The sequence below is a fragment of the Heteronotia binoei genome, chromosome 5 (genome assembly GCF_032191835.1).
Source record: "Heteronotia binoei isolate CCM8104 ecotype False Entrance Well chromosome 5, APGP_CSIRO_Hbin_v1, whole genome shotgun sequence".
Taxonomy (NCBI): domain Eukaryota; kingdom Metazoa; phylum Chordata; class Lepidosauria; order Squamata; family Gekkonidae; genus Heteronotia; species Heteronotia binoei.
The window spans coordinates 106,290,735-106,316,411 of NC_083227.1; the positions used below are offsets into that span (position 1 = coordinate 106,290,735).

General features: G+C 39.8%; 1 protein-coding gene across 11 annotated transcripts in view; it reads right to left on the reverse strand.

Annotated features, from left to right (window-relative positions):
• DOCK3 (dedicator of cytokinesis 3) overlaps positions 1–25,677 on the reverse strand; it is a 340,630-nt gene that overhangs the window by 112,722 nt on the left and 202,231 nt on the right. For 8 of the 11 annotated variants that reach the window (XM_060240011.1, XM_060240010.1, XM_060240016.1 and 5 more), the window contains exons 20-25: positions 25,514–25,597; positions 21,716–21,816; positions 18,100–18,181; positions 14,503–14,673; positions 12,493–12,579; positions 3,058–3,250 (exon numbers count right to left, since the gene is read on the reverse strand). In XM_060240011.1, coding sequence (XP_060095994.1) covers positions 3,058–3,250; positions 12,493–12,579; positions 14,503–14,673; positions 18,100–18,181; positions 21,716–21,816; positions 25,514–25,597 — 718 coding nt within the window. The remainder of the gene's footprint in view (positions 1–3,057; positions 3,251–12,492; positions 12,580–14,502; positions 14,674–18,099; positions 18,182–21,715; positions 21,817–25,513; positions 25,598–25,677) is intronic. The other 3 variants (XM_060240013.1, XM_060240018.1, XM_060240012.1) reach the window with 1 other exon arrangement.

Below are 25,677 nucleotides of genomic sequence, written 5' to 3' on the forward strand. Positions count from 1 at the left end.
TAAAATCTGACGGCAGAATGATGATTGCACATTCTCCACACAGGGACTAAAGGCTCCCAATCCACAAAGGTATTCCATATAGCAACTGAGGGAGGATTTTAGCATTGTAAATTTTCAGAGTTGCTGGAATGAACTGGTTACCTCCTAAGAAATAGAACTTTTTAATTTGCGCCAGAGAACATCTTACTAGACTTACAGCTCTATTACGATACGTTGGCCATCTAAGGTTGTAATTAAAGGTAATTCCCAGATACTTGTAAGCCTTCACTTGTTCAATTTCTTCTGTACCAATGCAACATTTTCATAGCTGCCAGCTCTTTGAAAAAACTAGGATTTTTGATTTTTCATAATTAATTACCAGTTGATTCAATCTACAGTATTGATGAAAGGCTTTCAAGTATTTTTGGAGGCCAATTCTGGTACGTGAAAGAATAACAGTGTCATCAGCGTATAGCAGTAAGGGCACTGCTAATTGTTCTAAGAAGGGAGGGTGGCCATTCACAACGGACATATGTTGGTTGAAATCATTCAGAAACAGATTAAAGAGATAAGGAGCAAGAACACAGCCCTGTTTTACTCCTTTAGTAATTGGGAAACTGGAAGAGAGTTGACCATCAGGGGATACTTTAATAACACCTGAGGTAGCATCATGTAGTTTCTTGATTAAGAAAAGTAGGCGTGGTTCCATCTCCAGAGTTTTAATTTTTTCCCATAGCAGATCTCTGGTGACTTGAGTCGAAAGCGCCCTTTAAATGGATAAAGGCTGCATACAATTTCCCTCTTTTAGGCTTCAGATATTTATCTGCCAAGAAGGCAAGGGTGGAACAATGATCAATTGTAGATTTCCCTTTGAGGAAACTAATTTGTTCCAGGCCAATGACCTTCTCTTTAGTTAACCAATTTAATAGGTGACGTTCAAGATGTTTAGAATACAGCTTACATGAGATGGAGAGTAGGCTGATTGGGCGATAGTTTCCAGGGGAAGCCGAATTACCTTTTTTATATATTGGGCATATTAATGATCTTAACCAGGACTCAGGGATGTTTCCGTTCTGATCAATAAGAGTAAATAGGTTTGCCAGTGGAATAGCCCACCAGTCCACATACTTCTTAAAGAGTTCAGCTGGAATCCCATCTAGACCAGGGGCCTTGCCAGTCTTCAGTTCAGAAAGAATTTCACAGTATCAGGATACAACAGGAAGACCCTGGAGTGTGATAGTAATACAGCTCTTCTCTGAGGATGGGGGCAGACAGAGCAAGCTCTCTGATGAAAATTGGTGCAAGCCTTCTGATGCAAATCTTATTAGGAGGCTTTGTATATTATGTGGAAGACTTTACTACATGAATACATAAAACTGCCTTATACTGAATCAGACCACTGGCCTATCAAGGTCAGTAGTGCTTACCCAGATTAGCAGCTGCACTCCAGGATCTCAGACACAGGTCTTGCACATCACCTTCTACCTGATCCTTTTAACTGCAGATGCTTGGGACTGAATCTGAGATCTCCTGCATGCCAGCAAATGCTCTACCACTAAGCCATGTTCTCCCAATCCATGACACCTTAAAAAACCCAGATCCCAGGTATATAGGGCATATCACACTTTCTAATTCAGATGGAAAAAAGGAGTTTGGGTTCTTCCTTTTTCCTCTCTGTAAAACTTGATAGTAAAACCTGAAGTTAAAAAATACATTGTTAGAAGAATCTGGATTTCAATGAAACAGTGATTCTCAATCCATGGGAATGCCACTCTGAAATGCATGGAGGAACAGCACAAAGCTCCAGGGAAGAAAAGAATCCCACAGCAGGAAGGTCAAGAGGCACTTCCACCCAGCACTAGAAGTTTATGCAGCCATTAAAATCGCCATGCTAGCTATGAAGATGCAGAAAGGAGGGAAAATATAGATGTTCCTGGCCACAGTAACTCTTCCCTGGCTCCCTTCCCTGGCGGGTAGGCTTATGGAAGTAGAAATCCCATTCTAGTTCTCTTCTGTTGGTACTGTTGAATTAGAACTCTACTTGCAGGTTCTTAGGGTGCTTTCAGGTGGATTTTGTCATTCTTACACAGTAAAAACCCAATTGCAAAACAGGTTATTTAGTGTGTGTGAATACACCTTTAGATATTCATTTTTCTATATCTAAACCTCCAGAAGAGGATTGCATAGACTAACTACATGTGAGGATTTTATAAATTTATCCATCAAAGAGATGATTGCTAATAAGTAGGGGAGCTCAGAAAGGGAAGTGTATATTTGAAAAAAGGACCTTGTTCAATAAGTTTGAGAAACATGGCTTTGAATTAGAGATGAGCAGATGCTTTCATTTCTACTCTGTTATCATTCCCTAGATCTATTATTATTTGGATTCTGCACTAATAGTCTTCCAGCAATAAAGGAGCATTTTACTAAATAGATCTCACTTTGGATTCTACCTAAAATTTCACTAATGGAAGGATTATAATCAGGACAAGCATGACTTCCCCACCTCTCCCTTGCAGCCACTAATGCTCCCTCCAAATGATGTTCATAGGGGCCAGGGGCCTAGGAATAAATTTATTGGGGTGGGGGGATCAGAAGTCTTCCACTGGAGTGGGGAAATGGGTGAAAACTGCCCAAGCCTGCAACTACAGAAATATTAGGCAGGATCCAACATGAGAGGTTTTAAGCAACAGCAAACTTGTGATTTTCCTTGAAATTCCTCAAATTCCTTGACAATTGCAGTAAGACGGATTCTAGCTATTACTTATAGTGTGCACCTATTTGTTTCACACTAACACCAGCAAATTCCTGTGACCCAATCAATAGTCTTGAAGTACTTGATGGTGCAGAATTGCTAGAGCTGAGCGGGTACAGACCTGAGCCATAATCAGTATGAGAAAATGTATATACACACACACACTAAACTCTGAGTATGCATGGCCTAGTTATATTATATCAGCACATTAGCAGCATTCTATTATTACTCACTTGTACATTAACAAAGTCAATTGTTACTATTTTTCTATATTACTTTTCATTTCCCCACATTTTTGTATATGTAGATGTAATGCCTCTTACCTGGGAAAGAAAACAGGCGACTGTCTACAGTACGAGCTATAGACTGCAGTTTAACTACATCCATAGATTGTCCAATATGCACTGTACTGGGCATGCTCCCAAGAGTTCCCCGTACAAATTCTGCTACCTCTTGCACTGTAAACATCTGCAGTAGCTCATCAAAAATGGCAGGGAAAGAGTTCAACAGAGCAGCCTAGAAAATGATATAAAGAATATGAGACTGAGATCTGTGTTGTTGCAGCAGGAATATAAATTCACAGGTTTGTGTGAAACACAAATAAATGATGGTGCATTGGGAAAAAGCAGAGAATCCAGACTAAGGTTCCAATTTTATAACACCTCGCTGTCTGTCTTGGGGAATATGGCATACGGTCTCATGGTTCCATCTTGCAGTTTTGCCACAGTAATAAACGAGTACAGTATCTTTTAAAAGGGGATGTTTTTAACTTCACTTTGTAAGTAGAATCAAAAGAATGCCAGATTGTTCTATTTTTGAGGGATTGGAAATTTTATGTTAGGTTTCTACTTTGATAAAGCTAGGAATAAACTATAACTCTTCAAAGTTGTTTTAAAATATTTATTATAACTGCCCCAGTTACAATACTACAATGTAACATCATTCTTTAATTCTAAAGGAGAACAGAGTTATGGGAAAAGTGCACCAAATAATACAAAGCATACACTTTAATTTTTTTCTGTAGCACTAAGGTATCTTCACTAGCTCTAAATTAGCCTAAACTAACCTCTGATTTGGATACAGGATCTATAACTGTTAACAAATAAACATAAATTCTAAGGATTACTTAAAAGTCGGGGTGCACCAAACCCTGATCATAAGATGTGGAAGGAAAAAAGGGAGCTGAAGAAAGCAGATAAAGATGTGATACTAGTTGATTTTAACTACTTTCACACTGACTGAGTGAACATATGCCCAAACTAGAATGTAGAAATAAGGCTTCTAGACATTATAACAGACTGTGCACTGGAACAGATGGTCACAGAGCCAATTAAGACTTGGTTTTGAACAAGGCTCGATACCTGGTACAAGATGTAGATGTTGTTGCACCATTTGACCACAATACATACTGACTACAATACTATTAAATTCAGCTTTGCAAAAAAAAAAAAAAAAAGCTTTATGACATCCAAACTATTTTTAGGCAACTAGTGTTTCTGTGAGAGAGCAGCACCAGATCTCCACATATATTGCAATTGGACATTACTTGAAGCAACAGATATAAAACAGAATGTTACTTTGTTTGCTGAATTGGACATTAAACTAACTGAGGAAGAGGTAAGGCTTTTGAAAGGAGAACAGCTAGAATAGAACTTAAAGAACACTACTTTGACCAAAGGTATGACTGAGGCTTGCAAGATATAACCAGTGTTTTCAAGATGGGACGGTGATGGAGAGTAGAAGGAAGAGTGGCATATATTACATTTTTAACTACAATATACCCAGTGGGGCTTATAAATTCTTGATGGTTATATCATTTAACTTTAACTCTGTTTCATAGTATTAACAACCTTTGTTAACATAATTTCTTCAGAACCAAGACTAAGGATGTTAAGTAAAGTGACTCATTAAGAGTTTAATTGTTTTACAGAAAAGCACAATCTTATTTCATTTTTAAGTCTATCTTGTAATTGATTAAGAGAAAAATGCTATAATATATTTTCTGGTGCTATTAACCTATTTTACCTAATTCAGTTGTTTATTTCTAATGTATAAAAATCAAAATAGTTAATTCTTGATGAAGATAATCTACTTTTAGTATCTTCAGGAATACTGGACCCTCTTCTGTGTGAAAGGGCTATTATATAAGGATATATAATAATTTGAATGGAGGAAGCACGCCGCCCCCTCCGCAGCCGGCGCTCGCGAGACACTGGGTTTGCGGAGGGGGCGGGTGCTTCCTCCGTGCCTGTCTGCCTGGCTCCAGCTCTGATGCTTAAAGCAAGCGCCGGGATCGGAGGGCGGAGGGAGCGATCCTGGCGCTTGCTTTAAGCATCAGAGCTGGAGCCATGCAGACAGGCACAGAGGAAGCACGCTGCCCCCTCCGCAGCCAGCGCTCGCGAAGTGCTGGGTTTGCGGTGGGGGCAGCGTGGAGCAATCCCAGCGCTTGCTGGAAGCAGAGCTGGAGCCAGGCAGGCAGGCGTGGGGAAGCGCCGGGATCGGAGGCGCAGATCGCCCCCCAGGAGGAAGGTGAGTTCTATGGTCCGGAGCGCCTTATGGACCGAAAAATACAGTAAATATTTCTTAGTTATATATATATATTGCTTAACACTTTGATACCTATAGAATTGGATTACTATGAGTTATATCTATTTCAGTTCTTTAAAAGAGTCACTATATGGAGAGCAACTATAGAATAACTTCTGAAGATTTTGTCAAACATGATAGATTTAAACTGAGATAATAGCTGGTTTTTAACTTGGTTTTTTGGACTTTAATGAAAGGCTGCTGGCTAATTAAACCTGTACAGAAAGAGGGGAAGAAGGATTAAATGAATAAGACTTTTTCTAAATCAGGGTCCTCCATAGCATGTGCTGTGTTCAGACAGAAAAAAGACACATTTGTTTTCCTTTTCCCTCCCTTTCTCACAGTTTAAGGGAGTTTTTCTTTATTTTTTATCTGTTAAATACTGTTCTTATATAATTCCTCCAGATCTTCCCCATTTTAAGGGGTCCTTTTCCTTTTAGCAATTATTTTAAGAAAAGTGAAGTTGATACATAGTAGATATTAGAAAATTCAAAATAATACTAGTGATGAGAGGTATATAAATATCCCCCTTGACATTATTTTAAACCAGAAATTGTTATTACAAGAGGGGGCTCAAACTACAATGCAGACTTGTCATATAATAAGACCTATAAAGACAATAAAATTTAAACTTGTATGGGTAGTAGTATATGATACCAGTTGTGGTGCGGTCTCTCAGACTATTCTTGGTTTATTAGATCTCTTGAAGCATATATTGATAATAAGACATGTTGAAATGTAAATTTTATTGGAAAAAACACAATATGTACAAGGACATATAATAGTATAAAGAATAGAATCCTAGATCTACAGAATTCTTATGAATACAACAGAACTTAATGGTGTTGAGATAAAATCTGAATAGAAACACTCAGGGCTTTTTTTGAGCAGGAACGCACAGGAACACGGTTCCGGATGGCTTGGCATCAGAAGGTGTGGCCTAATATGCAAATAAGTTCCTTCTGGGCTTTTTCTACAAAACCCTGTGTGGAAACCATGGTGACATCAGGGGATGTGGTCTAGTATGCAAATGAGTTCCTGCTGGGCTTTTTCTACAAAAAGCCCCATAAACACTAAAACTTGTAATACTAAGAAGATATAGCTTGAGTCAAAAGTGTCCTTAAACCACATTTATATGATTTAAGACCTCTAAGGTAAATGTTATACTGTCCTTAGAGATACTGCCTTCTTATTTTTTATTCCCCTCTCTGAAATTTATATATGTTAGCTCATCTACTTCCAAACCTCTATTTTATTTTTTAAAACCTATTACATTATAAGGAAGGAAATAGTAGAAAGCAAATTGTTTTAACAATGCAGTTAATAATAACATTTTTTCTACTGTTGGAATAATTAAACTGTTGCTGTAATATTGTTCTGGTCCATTGTATTTTTTATTGTTACATTGATAAAACTAAAAAGTTCAGTTAAAAATAGAATTATGCAGCATTAATATAATATATTGCTATAGTTTTACCACCTACACTCTCTGCCTATATACCTATCTGTATACTTTTATAAGGAGAGAAATGTAGGGAGTCTAAATGCTGAAAATGTCCCAATTCCACCTTAGTCTACACTTACACAGCTGGAAGTCGGAAAATAAGCACTGACTCCTCATCTACCGAACAAAATATTAATGGAAGAGACAGGCATTATGATCAGCTTCATACTAGTTTTACACACACACACACACACACACAAATTCACTTTATTACATAGCTCACAGCCTTAGCAAATAACACCAAAAATACCAAAAGCAACGTCAAAACTATAATACTGAAATCAATAAAAATTAATAATTGAAACTCTTAATATCCATTACAATTTTATAAACTATTAAAATCATATCAGAAACAGCAATTTAAGTTAAAAACAGCAACAATTCAATCACTCAGTCAATATAATTCATAAATTTATCAATCATCCATATTAACAGTGGATGATTTTGGCAAAGCCTTTATCACGCATGCATAGTTGATATGTGCTGAAATACGGTTGAAATATTATTGCCAATGCGGGTGTCGAAATTTCCCAGAAACATAATCTTTGTCTTGGGGAATGTGATCTCAAGCTCGAGATAATCTTCCAAGTCAGGCCAGCAATACTCATAATAGAAGGGAGAAGAATGTGGGGGAATATATACATTAATTACTACAATTTCCTGGTTTGTAAATGTCAGAAGGCAGGCCATCGCCAAGGACCCCAAAGGTCAAACACAAAAAAAGCCAGAAGGCTGTCACAATCACTCTTCACTAAAACATAAATCTCCTCAAAAAGTATACAACAAAGTCTTTTTTTGTCACCTTATACAATATTATAACAAACATATAACTATTACCAGAGCTCTTTTTCTAGCAGGAGCTCCTCTGCATATTAAGCCACGCCCCTGATGTAGCCAATCCTCCAAGAGCTTAGAGGGCTTTTCGTACAGGGTCTACTGTAAGCTCCAGGAAGACTGACTACATCAGGGGGGCATGGTCTAATATGCAGAGGAGCTCCTGCTAGAAAAAGAGCCCTGACTATTACAACCATGAATGCTCATATTGTCTTATACAACCACAGCACATGTTGTTATATGTGTCATATGTGGATTGAAGACCTCCAAAATGATGTTTAAAGTCCAAAGTTTTCTTTTAGTAATAATCCAAGGGAATCAGGCGAGGATGTTCTGTAATCATTGCCAACGAACTTGTCTACCTGTAGTCCATTTCCCCAATGCTTTTTCTAGATGGGACTTGTTACCAAATAGCCAAAGTTCCAACCCTCACACGTTGACTGAATACATTCACATCAAATGTCTTTCATTGTTCCAACAACTGCATTTTGCTACCAATCATCAACGCTGCAATCCTCACACACAACTCAATAAATCTTTTACTGTTCAGACTGCAGTGGTGATTACAGAACATCCTTGCCTGGTTTTCCCATAAATCCAGCGGTGTGTCCTATTCTTCACATATAGATCAGTATTTAAATTGCTATTCACCTATTTATCATTTATTCTGCTGCTCTTTACATCCAATAATTCAGTTATAATTCAAGACCTGAATACATGTATGACCCATACACTGTGTCTTAACAATAAATTATTGCATTTCAAAATAACTGAGGGCAACTCTGCTGAGATGAAAGTTACTGCACACCTCAAATCTGGTCTTGATGCTGGTAAAACTGATTAAGTCTCTTAATCTACCTGGAAAGTTGATCTATAGCTCCAAATTAACTCTGATTTGGGACTTCAATTCCTATCTGGGAACCTCCCTGAGCCCATTAGGGGAGGGCGGGATATAAATTTGATAAAATTAAAAAAAAAAAGGCCACTAGGCAGGGGAAGTACTGAAAATGGTAAATAATTATTCAACAGATATATACCTCTGTCCTTATAGTTGCAATGCATTTCTGAAATGATCATAATAGGCTCACCAGACTCTCCAGTAGCAACGTGCAATTTTCCAGAGCTATCATGATCACATAAATGAATCTCTAAATGCCTTTAACTTATAATAGTAGGCCTTTGCAATACTTTCTGTTTTAAAACAGTTATAAGAATGACCTGAATGTCAGCCACTCTAGATTTAATTTCACTCAAGGTTCTGTTAATCTCGAATAAACTGTAAAATAATTTTGTGGGCAATTTACTAGTTGAGTGCCCACATTCCTGATCAAATCAGGTTTCTCCTTGATGTGTCAAGGTGATCCGGAAAAGAAATTGAAATCATTGTTGCCAATGGGAATTTTTTCTGCAGAGAAAAAAAATCACTATTGCTTAATTGTGGTGATTCTAAATCACCATTCTTCAAAAGAGGTGTGTAGTGGGTTGAAACTGAAATAGGACAACAAGACCCTATTGACTAATTCACTTTATGGGGGGCATGCTCGTGCAGATAGTTATCCAGCTTGGATTCCTTTAGAAGAGGAGTGCCATTAAGGAGGCCGTTGAGTGATCCAGACCTTTTCTTCCGCTTAAGAGGCATATCAGTCACTAGTTCCTCTGTATGTAATTCTTGTTAACTTTCTTTCTTAGATAAGAAGTCAGGGAAAAACTGTTCATACACAATTCAATACAAAAATCCTCATAATAAGGCCATCTGTGAAGATTAATTTATCTAATTAAACCAACAATAATTTCAACACCCCTACTGAGCGATGCATTGTAAAGTAGATGAAATAAAATGGCTCTTTTCATTAAAATAATTCCAGGGGGCACTTCTCTTTTGGCTGGTTTTCACTTTGTTGTTAACTCATAGATACTAAGGACTTGATTATCACTGGGAGAGAAGCTTTAGGCTTAAGCGGCCCCTGTCTTCAGAATGGAGCCGAAAGTCCCATAACCCAAGCAAGGTAATAACAAACAGATCAAGTTTCTCCAGTTCTTCAATTTATTTTACAGAGTTAGATTAAACTTCAACACAGCAGGAGGTAGATAAATTTCCTATGTTTTTTTTTTAATGGGGGGGGGGATGTTTTGTTTTTTGTGTGCCTATGCCTGGAAGTCATGGCAACTTCTGACAATCCATATTGAGGCATGGAGGATGTTCAGATAAGTGGCTTGATACAGCCTGCCTCTACCTCCCACTCCTGGTATTCCAAGGAGGTCTCCCACCAAAGCATGTACCAGGGTTGGTCCTGCTTAGCTCCCAAGATCTGATGAGATCCGGCTTACATGGGCTATCCACACCAGGGCATGTATTTTATCTTCATGAGCTGTCAGAGATAGCTAGGTCTTCACAACACTCAATTCAATCCAATTACATCTCTATAGAGACACTGGGAGTGGAAAACTAAGCAACGTAATGAGCTAAAATAAAACATTACAAACCCTTCCTATTTTCTTATTTCTTCTTGATTCTCAACAACAGTCTTTCTCTTGTTCATGGATGGAACTTATTATCAACAATTTAAAACAGTTTAAAAGAGCAGAGCTACAAACCATCTGCTGCAGATGCCATCTTGGAGCCCTTATACTAGTTAAACTATTGATAAAATCCTCTGGTTAATTTATAAACAAAACAGACTGTGGGTCAACATGCTAACTGGCATACAACCCAGTATATCAGATAATAAAGACTTTGTCATATTGCTGTCAATTCTTTAAAATATTACCTTTCTCCAGTCAAAGAGCACTGACACAATACATAAGGAATCCCACTGATTTATTTGATTTCAGGCTGTGTGCATTATTTGGATCAACTGGTAAATTGGCAAATTAATCAACTTAAACTTTAAATTGTTCTAAAGCTTAATGAACAAATCAATGAGGAAGATTTGTAACCTGCAGGTCTAGGAATAAAAGTACACTTCCTGTTTTTTAGACTCTGATAGTACTGAGGTATTGCTGTAATAGCGAATGAAAAAGGAAATCTTGAAGAGGCCATTTCTTTTAAAAATGAATGCCAGCTAGTTATTGTTGATCAAACAGTGAGATTTCAAAAAGTAGCTATATTAAGGACTAGGTAAGAAAAAAAACTGATTGATCAGTGAAAAGGCACCTAATTATTCAACTAAAAATCTCCAATCAATTGATAGCCCTAAACTGATTTCTCTGAAGAGCAGAGTAGCAGTTTCATAGTCTTGCAACAACCATGTGAGTATGTTACTCTGACAGAAAGTAGCCAACGTCATTATAAAAATGTCTCCTTAACATAATCTACCTCACAGTATCACACAATTGAGAATATGAAAATTCTGTAATATTCCTTAAGTGTCTGAGAAAATGGGACTTATATCTTAATTAAGTAAATAAAAATGTGTCATGTTGGAGGGCATTTGCATTTAAATTAATGCTCATGATCACTTATATAAAACTATGGAAACTTATCTGTATATCTTATATCAGGAATCCCCAATGTGGTGCCCATTCACCTTAGTTGCCTGTCAAGTGCAAGGGGTTAAGTGGGTATCCTCCCAGCAAGGCATCTGATTGTCTGTGCAAATTAAAAGGCATCTTGCTAAACAGACCTTCTGCCTGAAAAACTGAAGTTACTTTTAGTTATATTTAATCTTGCTCCCAAACATTTTGTGGATTTTTCCACATCTTGCAGCACCCATATTTTTTATTGGCTATGGCAATTTTTTGATGTCCTATGGCAGCCATTTTGTGATTGCGTCCATCACCCGGTGTCAGAATTCCAAAGGCACCTGCAAACTCTAAAAAATTAGGGACCCCTGCCTTATATCTTTCCATAATAACCTTCATAAGGAAAACCATACTGTCTTTTTTGGCTCTCTCAAGTTCTTGGGACGTTATATTTTGAACATAGTAAATAAAGTTTATTTTGTGTTCCCTAAAAAAAGTGGGAAACAGCTATTTAGCTTGGTTGAGTAATATTATACCCACACTATAACAGAGTTACACCCTTCTATACTTACTGACTTCAATGGATTAAGACTGGACTGTAGCTCTGCTTGGGATTGCACTGTTATTTACGTTTATAGTACTTTAATTTTCAAAATGTTTCAAAATGACTTGAAGGTTCAGAAGCAGCATATTAAAAACATAACCGTAGTAAAACAGGATAACTTCTTAATATACAATCACTGTCATTTCAACCTTTCTGTCTAACTTAAATTATATTATTGGTACATTTTATGAAACCTCAGTTAGATTTAGTCCATATTGGTACAATATTCAGCAACTATTATATAGTGACATTATTTCCAGTGATGTATGTGTTTAGAGAATGAGGTACTAGAAGACCTGTAATTAGAGAGAACACATTGCTGTTTGTGGCCATCATCAAGGAAAATCAGACTATAATAAGAAAAAATGAAACCAATCCAAAATGTTTTCTTATAGATTCTTGTGTTAATTGAATATTTAGTTATCACCAAGAACAACATCTGAAACAGAATCAATCTCTTTGATTTTTCAATATTCTTTTACATTATTTTACTTATAGCTGCTTTATATTATGTCATTATTAAACATTCCTTGTGCTACAGGATGATGCCCAACAAATTCTCTCTAATCATCAGTTCTCATAATCAAGTTGATACATGCAGAGTAGCCCTTTTATTTGAGTGCTCTGAAAATCATTTCATAGTTGCAAACATTGAGTTGTGTGGTGTATTACCATTCTATGTGCAGAAAAATGGATTAGGTAGGGAAGAACAGTCATTGGGTATATCTATGATGAAAACTTGTGCAGGATATGGGGTTAATTACTTACAGAATTAAACGATGGCCTTGAAGTACCACCACATTTTTGTGGGGCACATGTCCCAGCTCCGCTCACCTGTCCTCCAGGCTGAGGGGCCTATGGGGCAGTTAGGATCAAGGGGCAACACAGTGGCAAATGGGAAACAAAAAAGTAAACTATTGAAGTATTAAACAGGTCATGTTGTATAAATATATAATCTCCTCAAGTAACCAAGGTCAATTGAGAAAAAAAATCAAAGTCAGTGGTCGGAGAATACTGCAATCAAGCACTTTCTTTTCCTCATAATATCAAAACAGAACAGCTGATTTCTTAGAATCTTGGATAACTGTTTCCATAATCAAGCGATTCAGTCATAGACTCATTAAAAAGGCCGTAGCCAAAAAGAGCCTGAAACTACTGCATGTTAAGGAAATATTTTTGAGAAAACATACGTGTAGATATTGCTTCCGACATTCTTTCATAAATATTTCCTAAATATGTAGCAGTATTGGAATCTTCTTGGCTAAGGCTCTATTAAGAAGTCTGTTTCCAAAACACCTGACTATGGAGGCAATTGTCTTTGTTGAATGCCTTATATTGCACCGTGACTGACCGCTGTTGAGAAAACTGATTGTGATATATGAATGCAGCTCATATCTATTCTTATTTAAGGAATGACAATCACAACGGAACAGTGTACAAAAAGAATCTCACCCATAAACATATATATCTAAACATACACACGCACACACACATTTAGATATATTTTTGCAGTGGTATGTTTCACAGCATTCATGTTTTTGTTCTTATTTATGCAAGCTTTGCAAAGTGCACAGATGGAAGTAAGACTATTTGAATTTGATAATATGGTTCAATTTTTTTTAACATGGATGTTTACATAGATGATAGTGGGTTAATACTCATTATGCAGTATAACACCTCAACAGTGTACAGATACAATATATTTCTGAGACCTGAGGTCCATGGGGCTTAGAGAACCACTTGACAATAAACCTCCACATTTAACAGACTGGGTCGTGGTCTGTTAGGTTCATGATGCCTTGCAGCTTACAAAGCCATGCATTCCCTTTAAATTGCAAAGCCCCATGCACAAGTGGTGCACAACCCGTGCACAAGTGGTGATTTCACACTCTTCTGGTTCCTTTCTGGGTGAACTGGAAGTGGATGAACGCACCACTTGGCCTTCACCTGCAGCATGGCCAAGTGGATGAATGGCCAAGTGGATGAATGGCCAAGTGGAAGTGGATGAACTCACCACTTGGCCTTCACCGGCAGCATTTAAATTTTAAATGGCTTTTGAAAGCTGTACAGCATGCGAGTGAAGGCTGAGCGATGATTTCACCCACTCTAGGTGGGTTAGCTCAGTGCTCGGCCTTCACTTGTGCATTGCAAAAACCACACCGTGTGTGAGTGGAGGTTGAGCAGCAAGCTCATCCACTCCACTTAAATTTTAAATGGCTTTTGCAAAACTACATGGCATGCCAGTGAAGGCATGCAGCAATTTCACCCACCCAGAGTGGATGAATTCAATGCTTGGGCTTCACTTGGCTTTGCAAAAGCCATTTAAAGGGAGCATGGACCTTACAAACCTCCTGTGAGGGTCATGGGAGTTCCATGTCGGCAAAACGGCACTGGGCTCATGGACTGCAAACTTGGCCCCGGTCCATGGAAAGCCCATGGTCCAGTTCATGCCCATATGTCGTATCAACTACTCTGTCCTTAAAATGATTACAAAACAAATTACACTTCCTTCCCACCAATTCTAAGACATGAATATGAGCAAAACATTTCAGGAAAGCAGTCAAGGGAATGCAAAAGACATATCTAACCAAATATTAAATTGCCAAACTTTTAAACCTTAAAGTAGACTAGCAGCTTTTTATCTCTAAACTTGATGGAGACCAAATATGCATAAATATTTCAATGTAATGAGGCATTGCATGAAAACTCAAAATCACACTCTCATGCAAAAACTTATGTTTTCTTCAGATTAGAACAGAAATGCAGAATATTTCTAACCTGTGTAAAGATGAGAGTTTCTGAGCTCCTGCTGTCCAGGCTGAGCACAAATCTGATGGACTGGAAAAGTTCTTGGATGCTGGTTCTGAATTGTTCCTCTTCCATTCCGCAAGTTGCTCTAGAGTAAAGGATCCGAGACTGCACAATAAACTTAAAGAGATATTCCAAGGCCTTAAGGAGCAGAAGAAGGACAGTACAACAAAGAAAAAGAAAAGTAAAGGAGCTTTAGAAAAAGCCAGAGGGGAAAAATTAGGCAAATGAAAAACAAATAGATTCTTCATTTTCAAAATAGACTGTAAATTTCAGTGTAAAATTGGGACATTTTGGAGAAAACTGAAAAATAATCTTTATGATTTTTCCTCAGAGGGAAAGAAAAGAAAATTATTTTATTCCTAATAGTATATTAAAATTAACTATGTTTGAAATGTATTTACAGAGGATTGTTTTCCTCCTACAAGTTACTCAAACTTCGGATGAACTGTATTTTCAAAATAGGCTGACCATACAATATGTATTCTTGAAAAAAACAGATTAATTTATTTAGGTAAAGTACAAAGAGCAATTTGACCATACAAAATCTTGATTAAATGTATGCTTCACTGTGCATCTGCCTGCATGAATTAACTACATGACACGAGAGGTACATCATTAGCAGCACAATCCTAAGGGGAGGGGCTGAAAGTGCTCTGGAGGTGGACTTACTGCTATACCAGCGGTAGGGAGACATACACCGGTGTATCCTTCTCTGCGCTGGCGGAAATGGGGCGTGCGCCACTCTCTGGCCGCCACAGCATGTTGCCGCCGTTGGCTGAGGATGCAGCACCACCCCTCCCCCGCCAGGCGCAAACCTCCGCCACGGAAAATGCTGGCGTGCCCCATAGGCACTCATTGAAACCAAAAACAAAGGTTGGCTCCACCGCTGTAGGAGCTTGCAAACCCCCTAGGGAGAGGAGTGATTGCCTTACCAATCCCCTTGTGCCTCAGGCTGATGAGCCCCCTCCCTAGCACCCAATCGCAGTCCCCCCCTCATATAAATACTTCCACTCTGGCCTCACACAACTCAGTTGTTAGGGACAGCTTCGCATGGCAGGAAGTTCTGCTGGTGAGCTCCCTGCCATACAGACTTAGAGCGAGGGACAGGCAGGCACGTTGGTGACGGGTTTTGCACTGCGCGGTTGCTTTGACAGTATCTTTGACTTGCGAGGGGGAGAGTGAGGTCTCTCCCCTGGGGCTAACTGCTCTTGTTTCCAGGTCTCCACAGGTTCTGGGCTCCCAGAGGCTCTGCATGCGAGGACTGTTGCCCATGGCTGGGTAAGTTGCACTGTGCCCCCCTCACTGTCTTCCCCCTTCCCTCACTCTTGACCACTTGTTGTGCAAGCATCTCTGGCACTTGAACCTGGCAGTGGGCTCCAGCAGAGGGCATTTGCTGACCCCGCTACCCTGTGCTGCTGCTTGCTCCCTTCCTTTGGTCTGTCCTCTGCTGTTTTCCCAATCCCTGGCAGGGCACGGTGGGGGGGGGGGGTGGCAACTGCCCCGATGTGGGGAGGTGGATCAGAGACTGTCCCTTTAAGAGAGCAGCTAGCTGAAATGCAGCCTGCTCCTCCAGCTGCCGCCCTTGCAGGTGCTCTTGATCTCTGTCTCCGTTTTGCAGGTGGGAATCCAACACAGAGGCTTCCGCATGTGTCGCTCCACCCCCCCCTCCACCCCCCCCTCCACTCCCTCAGCTGTTTCTGCCTGCCACTCTGAATGGAGCCCCACCATGGCGAGACTGCCCAGCACACACCAGGGAAACTGTTGTACTCTGTTGCGGAAAAATAAAGTCTGATCTGTACCTTCTGTTGTCTCTCCTGCTTGGCATTTGCTGCACGTTCCCTGGGCAACCCCCCCACTCTGTCAGTGACCACTCCGAGGGAGTGCCTGGGAGGGTGGGCAGACTTGGGTCTTGGGGGGGAGAGTGGGCTATGAGATGCCATGCTGCCCCTGTGTGGCTGGACAGGGGAGGGGCGGTGCTGCCCCTCAGCATGCCCAGCCTAATGACCTACCCAACCCCACAGGGCTGTTGTGTGCAGGGCACAAAGGGGGGGGGCTGATGAAGTGGATGCATGCCCAGTGCTCCCTCTCCACGTGTGGCATAACGTTTCCCTTTGGAAGCTGACTGTAGCTGCCTACGCTAGTTCTGCACTCAAGCACAGCTACATGGCAGTTCTCTGGATTGGGCTGCCCATCTCCTAACATTTCATCTTCTTGAAAGTGCCCAATGGATTCACAAATTGGATCAGGGCTGCAGTATAGTGCAAAGATTAAACCATTACTCCCAGTAAATCTCTCCTTCCCAACTTGCTATTTGTCTTCTTGAAGAGAATATATAGGTAGTAATGTGAAAAGTAATATATTTTCTACTGCATTATTTTATTAAATTACTCAGTTCCATAGTGAATAGCTACAATTCCAATTAAATTGGACAGTTCCGAGATTAACTTCTTAACTTAGGCTCTCTCACACACTCAAATCATATCATGCATATTTTATCAAACATTTTCCCTGATTAAATTTTCAATTCAGGTAATTTTAACTATTGGGGAAAAAATGAATATTTATATGGCATATAAAATTAAGATAGTGTACTTTTAAAGTCCCGCCCCCTCAAAAAAATCAAATATACATACTAAATCAGATCTCAACTGATTTAGGGTACTGAATTTTTGCTTATGAATTACTGCAGTTGGGGATGAGCGGGCAAGAAGGTTAAATTTCATTTGCAGCATCCTTGGTTATAGGAACCACAGTTTAAGAAGGATGATGCTGAAAAGCATTCAGAGACTACAAAGCCAAAATACAGTCTTTAAAGCACCTCATTTACTTTAACTGAGTAATCTTTACAATAGCCTGGCTTAAAAAGATTCTTCATCTGTACTCAATGTAACAACATTCATATGGACCATGAAGCCAATCTCTGAAGCTTTCATCAGAATATACAAAGCACATCAAGTTGACAGACTTTTCTGACACAAAACTATTTACACATCCCTAAGGTCTATGTCTTGCCATACACAAAACTCTTAAAAGTAGTTTGTTTTGAAATTCTGGAACATCTATAACAAAGATGAAAAATATATGCCAGAAGAAAATTAGTTTTAAAGAAGCCAGTTTCTTGAAGTTATTGAAATAAAGAATTGTAAAGAATAAGAAAAATAAACTGAAGGTACTGAAGTTAAAAAGATTTTGGACTTACTGTGAGGGTTTTGTCTCATCACTGGATTATAATTTATCCTTGTGATATGTAATGCCACCTACTCACTCTACAGGTAGTCATATGCAAATTTAATTGCAACTTCTTCCATTACTAGCTGGAGGTAGACGCCAATCAGTGACTTGCAAAGTTACAAGGTAAAAATAGCTTTAACCAAATCAGACACTAGAGAGACTGCCAAGTGGAAGAAAATGGGAAAGGACCAGAAGTAAAAGATGCAAGCAAAGACAAATGAAATGTCTAAGTACAGTCAAGGTTCTATGATTGTTCTCTCAGATTTTTCAGAGACCACAAATTCAGCCAACAAGTGTTTTTTGAGCACAAAGGTATTTACATAGAAAACATACCCTCATTGCCTCCTGAATATGGTCCTGTCGCACAAGTTCAGCTGATCGATCCATATACCACTTTAAACACCGGATCAGTTCTCTGAGTTAAAAACAACAACAAAATTATACCAGGCACTGGCTCTGAAGTTATCAAGCACAAATCGTCATTTTCTGAAACATGTCCTTTGCTAGCAATATTTTTACTAAGTTTATTTTTCATTGCTGTATACTGAAGTAACACAGAGATGTTACCAAATAAATGGAACAACAAAATATAATTTCTAGAATCTCAATTAGTTATGCTATATTAATGGAGACAGACAAAACAGATTAGAGACAGAGATTACAACAGATACTGTTGGAAAAGAAAATATGAAATACTTTTTCCTTAAAATTAAGACGAGAATATTCTGTCAAGAACAGGGAGAAAAAAGACTCCTGAGTTTATGACACATGTGGCCTAGCCCCACAAAGTCCTATTTATGTCAGATCCGGTCCTTGTAACAAAAGAGTTCAACGCCCTGGGTTACATGTAGAGTCAAAAGCAGACCAAAAGTCAAGTAATAAGAATGAATACAGAACAAGTGAAGAACTCAATGCACTGTACTTGATCATTCTCAGGACAGGTAGCACTGGAGAAAAGTAAAATAGTAAAATTAAGGTGGGTTGCCCCAGAGTTGTCTGCAGAACCAACAGAAGTGAGCCCAGAACATACTGTGTTGACTTGCATGGAAAGTCATAAATGGTGATGGAAAAGTAGAGATTATGCCAGTTGTGGGGTGTCACTTTTCAGATGAGATATAATACCTACTGTAGTGTTGCTCAGCACAATCAGTGTGTCTATTTTCAAACTGCACCACTATCATAGCATGGAAGGATGAGTCCTTATTGGATGAAGAAGTGGACAACCTGTCCTCAAGCCCTGCCTTGGCAGACCCTTCCTGAGAAGTTGGGGTCTCATGGCTTTTCTGAAGGGACTCTGAGCCACCACTGATACCTTCCCCTGAGCCAACAGGGCCCCAGAATGGACCTACCTGTGACCAGACCCACCACAGTCTCCCAAAGCACCCCAGGAGCAAAGGAAAGGTTAGGGCTGAGGCATGGACCCAGAGCAGAAGGTGCATGCCTCTCCTCTGCTAAGGAAATGCTAGAAGAACAAGTATGTCACCACAGGATCTGGGCCCCAGTACTCCTTAATGAGTATAGGAGCTAACTCAGTGTGTAGGGAAGAGTCCAATGCTGGAACCAGCAGCACCTGTAGGGAAACTCCCTATTTAAGGCTGCAGGGAGGCTGCAGCCAGAGGAAGACCAACTTATTCACGGTCTTGCTGACTACCCCATTAGTTTCTTGACCTGCTTTGTATTCATTCTCATTACCTGACTTTTGGACTGTTTTTGACTCTATGTAAGGAATATGGAACCCAGGGGTGTTGAACTCATTTGTTATAAGGGCCAGATCTAACATGAATGGGACTTTATCAGTGGTGTCACAGCATCCCCTTAGTTTTTCACAAGGCCATAAAATATTGCTATAATGCATGTAGAGTGGTATCGATAGTTTAAGCAGTTTCCCCAAATTCCAAGCTTTCATTTATTTTTTTAAAAAAAGTCTCCCTCACATTTCCTTATGGAGATATACCTTTTTCCTATATCTCCATGAGGGAATACTCTAGAGATTTCTTTTTAAAAACATTGAAATCACTCATCTGGTGGGGGGAGGGAGTGGTTTAACAATGTTGACAGTCCAATAATTGAAAAGTTGGCTCAGGGCAGGTAGGATAAAATACCACAATAGAATTACACACTAAAGGGAAAAAAGTTGACTTAAAATTGGCTTCTAGGGAAAAATCAGAGTAAAAATGGTCTCGAAACATTTGGATCCTCCCACTGAGGGGGGAAATGAAGTAAAAACTAAAGGCATAACAATATGGAAATCAGGGGATAAACCCTAAGCAGTATGGGACTAGAACCGATGGGAAAAAACCTCATGTGGAATAGTCCATTGTGTAAGGGGCTGAACCTATGGACACTCCCTAGATCCTTTTGGTACTTTACAACTAGTAAAACAAGAAAAATAAATAAACATTACAAATCAATAAGACATTCATCTACAATGTTCCACTATTTCATATTATAGTCTGACACTTTTCTATTCTATTTGACTATTCACCTGCACCCACTAACAATCTGGCTTCAGCTCCCACTAGAGGGTCTTTTTTTTCGCAATTAATGTTTCCTTGTGTCTTGCTACTCCTTACTCTGGGCAGCTTTGAAGCTGCAAAAGGATTCTTCCTTGGCCCTGACTTGCTTCGGAGCAGTCTTCTCATTTCCTGGCCTTCTTCAAGACTTCAGGATTTTCTCTGGCCCCAAGCTCTACCCTGTTGCTTCAGTAGATGGAGTTGCCTCCTCTTGTTTTAACAAAAGAGTCAATTTCAGTGAAATTTACAAGAATATGCTGCAGTACAAAGTCATAGTAGGTGCACTTTGACCTCTCCTGATGGATGACGATGTTGTCTGCGATGTCAAAAACTACTTTGCAGTACATTGAAGACTCAACACATGAGGCAATGTCTTTATAATGAAGTGCAAATGATAACACGTTCCCTAGGTTTAAAAAGCCGTGTTTTGGTTGTAGATCTTCGTCTTGATCAATTCACTTCATATTATCTGCAACCAATGCTCACAACAATATGCACGCGACTAGTCAGTTTCTTTATCTGGCATTAGCAGTTCTTGAATGTGTTATCATTTGCACTTCATTATAAAGACACTGCCTCATGTGTTGAGTCTTCAATGTATTGCAAAGTAGTTTTTGACATCGCAGACAACATCGTCATCCATCAGGAGAGGTCAAAGTGCACCTTCTAGGACTTTGCACTCCTTGGAGTCCTTACTCTACATGGACTCTCATGATGAAAAATGGCAAATGCTTTATTGTGTACATTATATGTTATAAAATAGTACGAGCTATTCCTTCAATAGCGAGTCTTTAAAAAATTCTTTGCAGCATATTCTTGTAAATTTCACTGAAGTTTTTTGTAGAAAACAGGTCTCCTCTGCTTTCTAACTGTATTGTGTTCATCCCGTTTGGTTTGCTTATCCTCTTGTTTTAACAGCAGGACCCTGCTCAACAATGCCAGGCTGGTTGCTCGAGCAACAGTTATTACCACTTCCGATCATGCACAATGCCCATTCCTTGGTTTGTGTTGTTGGGCCTCCTGCTGGCCAAAGCATTGAGACCAGCTGGAGGACATTAGACAGCATGATTTGATTTCCTCCTGGATGACTCTCTGTCCTCTGGGGTGAATTCTAGAAACCCTGATACAAATATTGTTTTAGAAATGAGGCACGAGGCACTGCCCTAAGCCATTTTGGGTTCAATCTGCATCAAAGAAATGACAGGAAGTCCACAGGATTGTCATCCTGGAAATGCAAGGGAAAATATGAAGATCTTATAGATTTGTAGTATTTACTTGTTTCTCTTCTTTTATTTGTTTTTCTACTTCAAATGTACCCAGTATATGCGAAACATAATATATGAAGTATATCAATAACTACTCAGATTAGAATTCTACATTCAGGTTTACATCTCATAGTGTTACCATGTGTGATAAACTTATAAAGCAGGACCTACTTGTATGCCAGTGCTCCTGCAAAATGCTTTTGAATGTAGGTGTCCATCACAGGTCGAAAATGAAAATATTTGCTGTCACGCAGGAGATTTATGATAAACACCTGCATGATTTAGAGAAAAAGAATACATAAACAGTAAAATATAGATAAAAATATAGCACATTAATAAACAGACATTAGAAATTCCATAAGCTTTTCTGCATTATTATTCTGTGATTTATTATAACTTTTCTGCTCCTTTTGTCTTCCAGCAAGAAAGGAAAACTTTAGGGACGTGAAAATGGGTTTTGTGCAAGGGAAAAAATTATTTCTTTGAGATTTATAAATATATTACAAAAACAACCCAAAGAGAACAGTATTTTATCTGTGTTTGTTGTCTTCCCACATAAATACAATAAAAAACTGCAGTCCTTTCTAGAATAAAAGCAAAGAAATCCCTTCAAAATCAGCCTCTTATACCCTGGAAAACATTCATGAAAAATTACAAAGAAGCCTAGCTCCCAGATGTAAAGTGGAGCATCATTTGTGCTTGGGTAGAAGGCTGCCAGTTCTGGGTTGGGAAATACATGGACACTTGGATGGTGAAGCCTGAGAAGGGTGGGATTTGTGGAGGGAAAAGACTTCAATGGGGGGAAATCTGTCGGCTGCATTTGATACAGTCGACCACCAGCTACTGTCTCACCACCTCGCTGACATGGGGATTCAGAGGTCTGCCCTTCAATGGCTTACCTCTTTTCTCCAAGGCTGGGGACAAAGGGTGGCTATAGGGGAGCAATCATCCCAGAGGCACCCACTTGTATGTCGTGTGCCTCAGGGGGTGGTTCTCTCCCTGATGTTATTTAACATCTACATGCACCCCCATGCCCAGAATGTCTGGAGATAGGGGCTGCAGTGCCATCAATATGCAGATGACACCCAGCTTTATCTATTGATGGAAGGCCAGTCCAACTGTGCCCTGGAAAATCTGGACCTGGCACTGCAAGTCGTGGGGAAATGGCTCAGGCAGAGTCAATTGAAATTGAATCCATCAAAGATGGAGGTCCTGTGCCCAGGTCATGGTGGTCTCGGAAGAGAGATCCCTCTGCCGACCTTTGATGGGGCGCCTCTAGCACCAGCTTCTAGGGTCAAGAGCTTAGGGGTGCTCCTGGAGCCTCCACTGACAATGAAGGCCCAGGTAGCAGCCACTGCCAAATCTGCATTTTATCATCTTAGGCGGATAAGGCAGTTGGTTCCATACCTGGAGCGTAGTGACTTGGCAACAGTGATCCATGCAATTGTCACCTCAAGATTAGACTACTGTAATGCCCTCTACATAGGGCTGCCCCTGATGCAAATTTGGAAGCTGCAGCTGGTGCAAAATGCAGCAGCCAGGTTGTTATTGGAGCTACCTTTACATGAGCATATTCAACCTGCGCTGCACTGGTTGCCCATAGTGTTCTGGGTTCGCTTCAAGGAGCTGGTTATGACCTTTAAAACCCTATATGGCCAGGGACCTGCTTACCTCTGGGACCGCCTTTCCCCATATGAGCCCCAGAGAGCACTAAGATCAAATTCCCAAAATCTCCTTGTGATCCCGGGCCAAAAGATGCTCGGCTGGCTACCACCAGAGATAGAGCCTTTTCAGTAGCAGCCCCTGTCCTGTGGAATGCTCTCCCTGAAAATATCAGGGCCCTGCGGGACTTGCCACAATTCCACAGGGTTTGTAAAACAGAATTGTTTAAATTGGCCTTTAATACCTAACGGGGAAGCGACCACTACACCACAGCATGGATATAAATATAATAAATAAATATAGTGCCATAGAGTCCAGCTTCCAAAGAAGCCATTTTCTCCAGGTGAATTAATCTTTGTTGCCTGAAAAACACTTATAATAGCAGGAGATCCCCAGTCACCACATGGAGGATGGCAACACTAGGAGGGGACAGGATCTGGGCAATTGAGCTCAATACTGATGGTCATCCAAGTGGCTCTTAAGCAGCTTGCCAGAGCCCCACCCCTAAAGGCCAACCATATTGTTGGTAAGGACAGGGTCAGCAGACCTGACAGCTGCAGGTTTCAATATGGTCTGCAATTCATGTCGGAAAAAGAAGGGGCTGCTGGGCACTCAGCAAAGAATTATTCCAGCAAAGAACTTTCATCCACAGCAGTTTTGAAACTACACTAAGCTGAACACGTTCAGAGGAGGAAGGAGAAGGAAACAGGTAGGTATGTATATGCAACCCCTCTAGGCCCACCCCCAAGACATTTGCAAACCAATGTACTGTGTTTCTTATGGAACTCAGCTATGCCTCCATGACCATATGTGCTTAGCAGCTATCATCTTCTTTAGCAAGGCCAATGGCTTTTGAGATCCCTGTGGATCTTACAGAACCAGACAGGCCCTTGAAGGCTGACACCACCACAGGCCTGGCAGCCTGATCAAAGGCATCCTCTAACATATGAGCTCTTGTACTACCTCTGCTGTACCCTGGTAACTACATGTCAATCCCAGTACAAAACAAAATTTTTCAAAGCAGCTTCTTGCCTAGCTTTCTTTGGGATCCTTAGGGTTAGAAAGTAAATGGTAGCCTCCCACTCAGACACTTCTGGTTGAGAGTTGTCCTACAACAATGTGCAGTTCAAAAGCAGCAGGCTGGTTTTCTGGATCCATAAGTCATCCCTGACTATATGAGGTGGGGGAGCAATTTGTATCTTTACCCATCACCATTATCTAGTCTATACCCAGTAAGAGTGGACAGTCCATTTCTCAACACCTGCTCAGAAGGGCATGATACCTTGATAATACATCTATACCATCACAAAAGGCTACAGTATTATGAGTTCTGTCTGACAGTGAATACCTGAAGTCAGTAGTCCTGGGAGGTGCTGCTTATATGGTCTGATATGCTTCAGGGGAGAGCATAGTGCACTCAGAGAACACAGAAAGGGCCCAGGCCAAGATGAATGATGCGGTGATGTGCCATATGTATAGGAGGTGCATATTACACATTCAGGAATCAAGAATGGATATATCCCTGAATTACGAACATGTTTCTTTTAACATTTTCCTTCCAGCTCACATTAAAAAGACTAAAAACTATAAATAACAGTTCAATAGTTCCACTGCTAAACATTTCACCCATGGAAAGCTGTTAGCCAATTTCAAAAAGACTTCATCATTATTACAGGGCTTTTTTATAACAGGAACTCCTTTGCATATTTTGTTGCACCCCCCTGATGTAGCCAATCCTCCAAGAGCTTACAGTAGGCCCTGTAAGAAGAGCCCTATAAGCTCTTGGAGGATTGGCTACATCAAGGGGGTGTAGCCTAATATGCAAAGGAGTTCCTACAACAACAATAAAAAAGCACTGGTCATGAACATAGTCAAGAATCCTTGAAATATTTTTATATACATAGTTGATACTGAAGGAGTTTACTTCCCTGGTGGCTACTGAACTTTGTATCTCCTTTCAACCAAAAGCACTGCAAAGGTTTAGCATATGGTTTAGTATGCTGCAGACATCTTGCAAAGCAAATCATTGCCAGATGTACCAGTCATATGAAAGGGAGGGGAAGGGTTCACTGAAACAATAAGAACTAAGCAAAATTGCGACTTGCTCACACAAATGAGTAATAGTGCAAGATATAAGTGAAATAAAAGAATTCTCTACAGTTTCTGCTAAAAATGGGGGGAAAGAGAGGAATGGTTTGCCTCCTACCGCCTCCTCACATTGTGAACTGTTGGAAAAAACAGTTGACAGTATCATACCAATCATGAAAGGGAAGATGAAAGTGTTCATCAGGAATGGGTCATGCTTACCAGAGACTGAAAGACCAGCAGTCCATATTTTTCTGTATTGTCATCCAAAATCACAAATAAGGTATCCAAGATATCCTGAAGGAACTGGAAAGATCCAAAATTCACATAGTATGTCATTTAATGTGTTCTCATAAACCAGATCAGTTAGTGGTTTATTCATATTA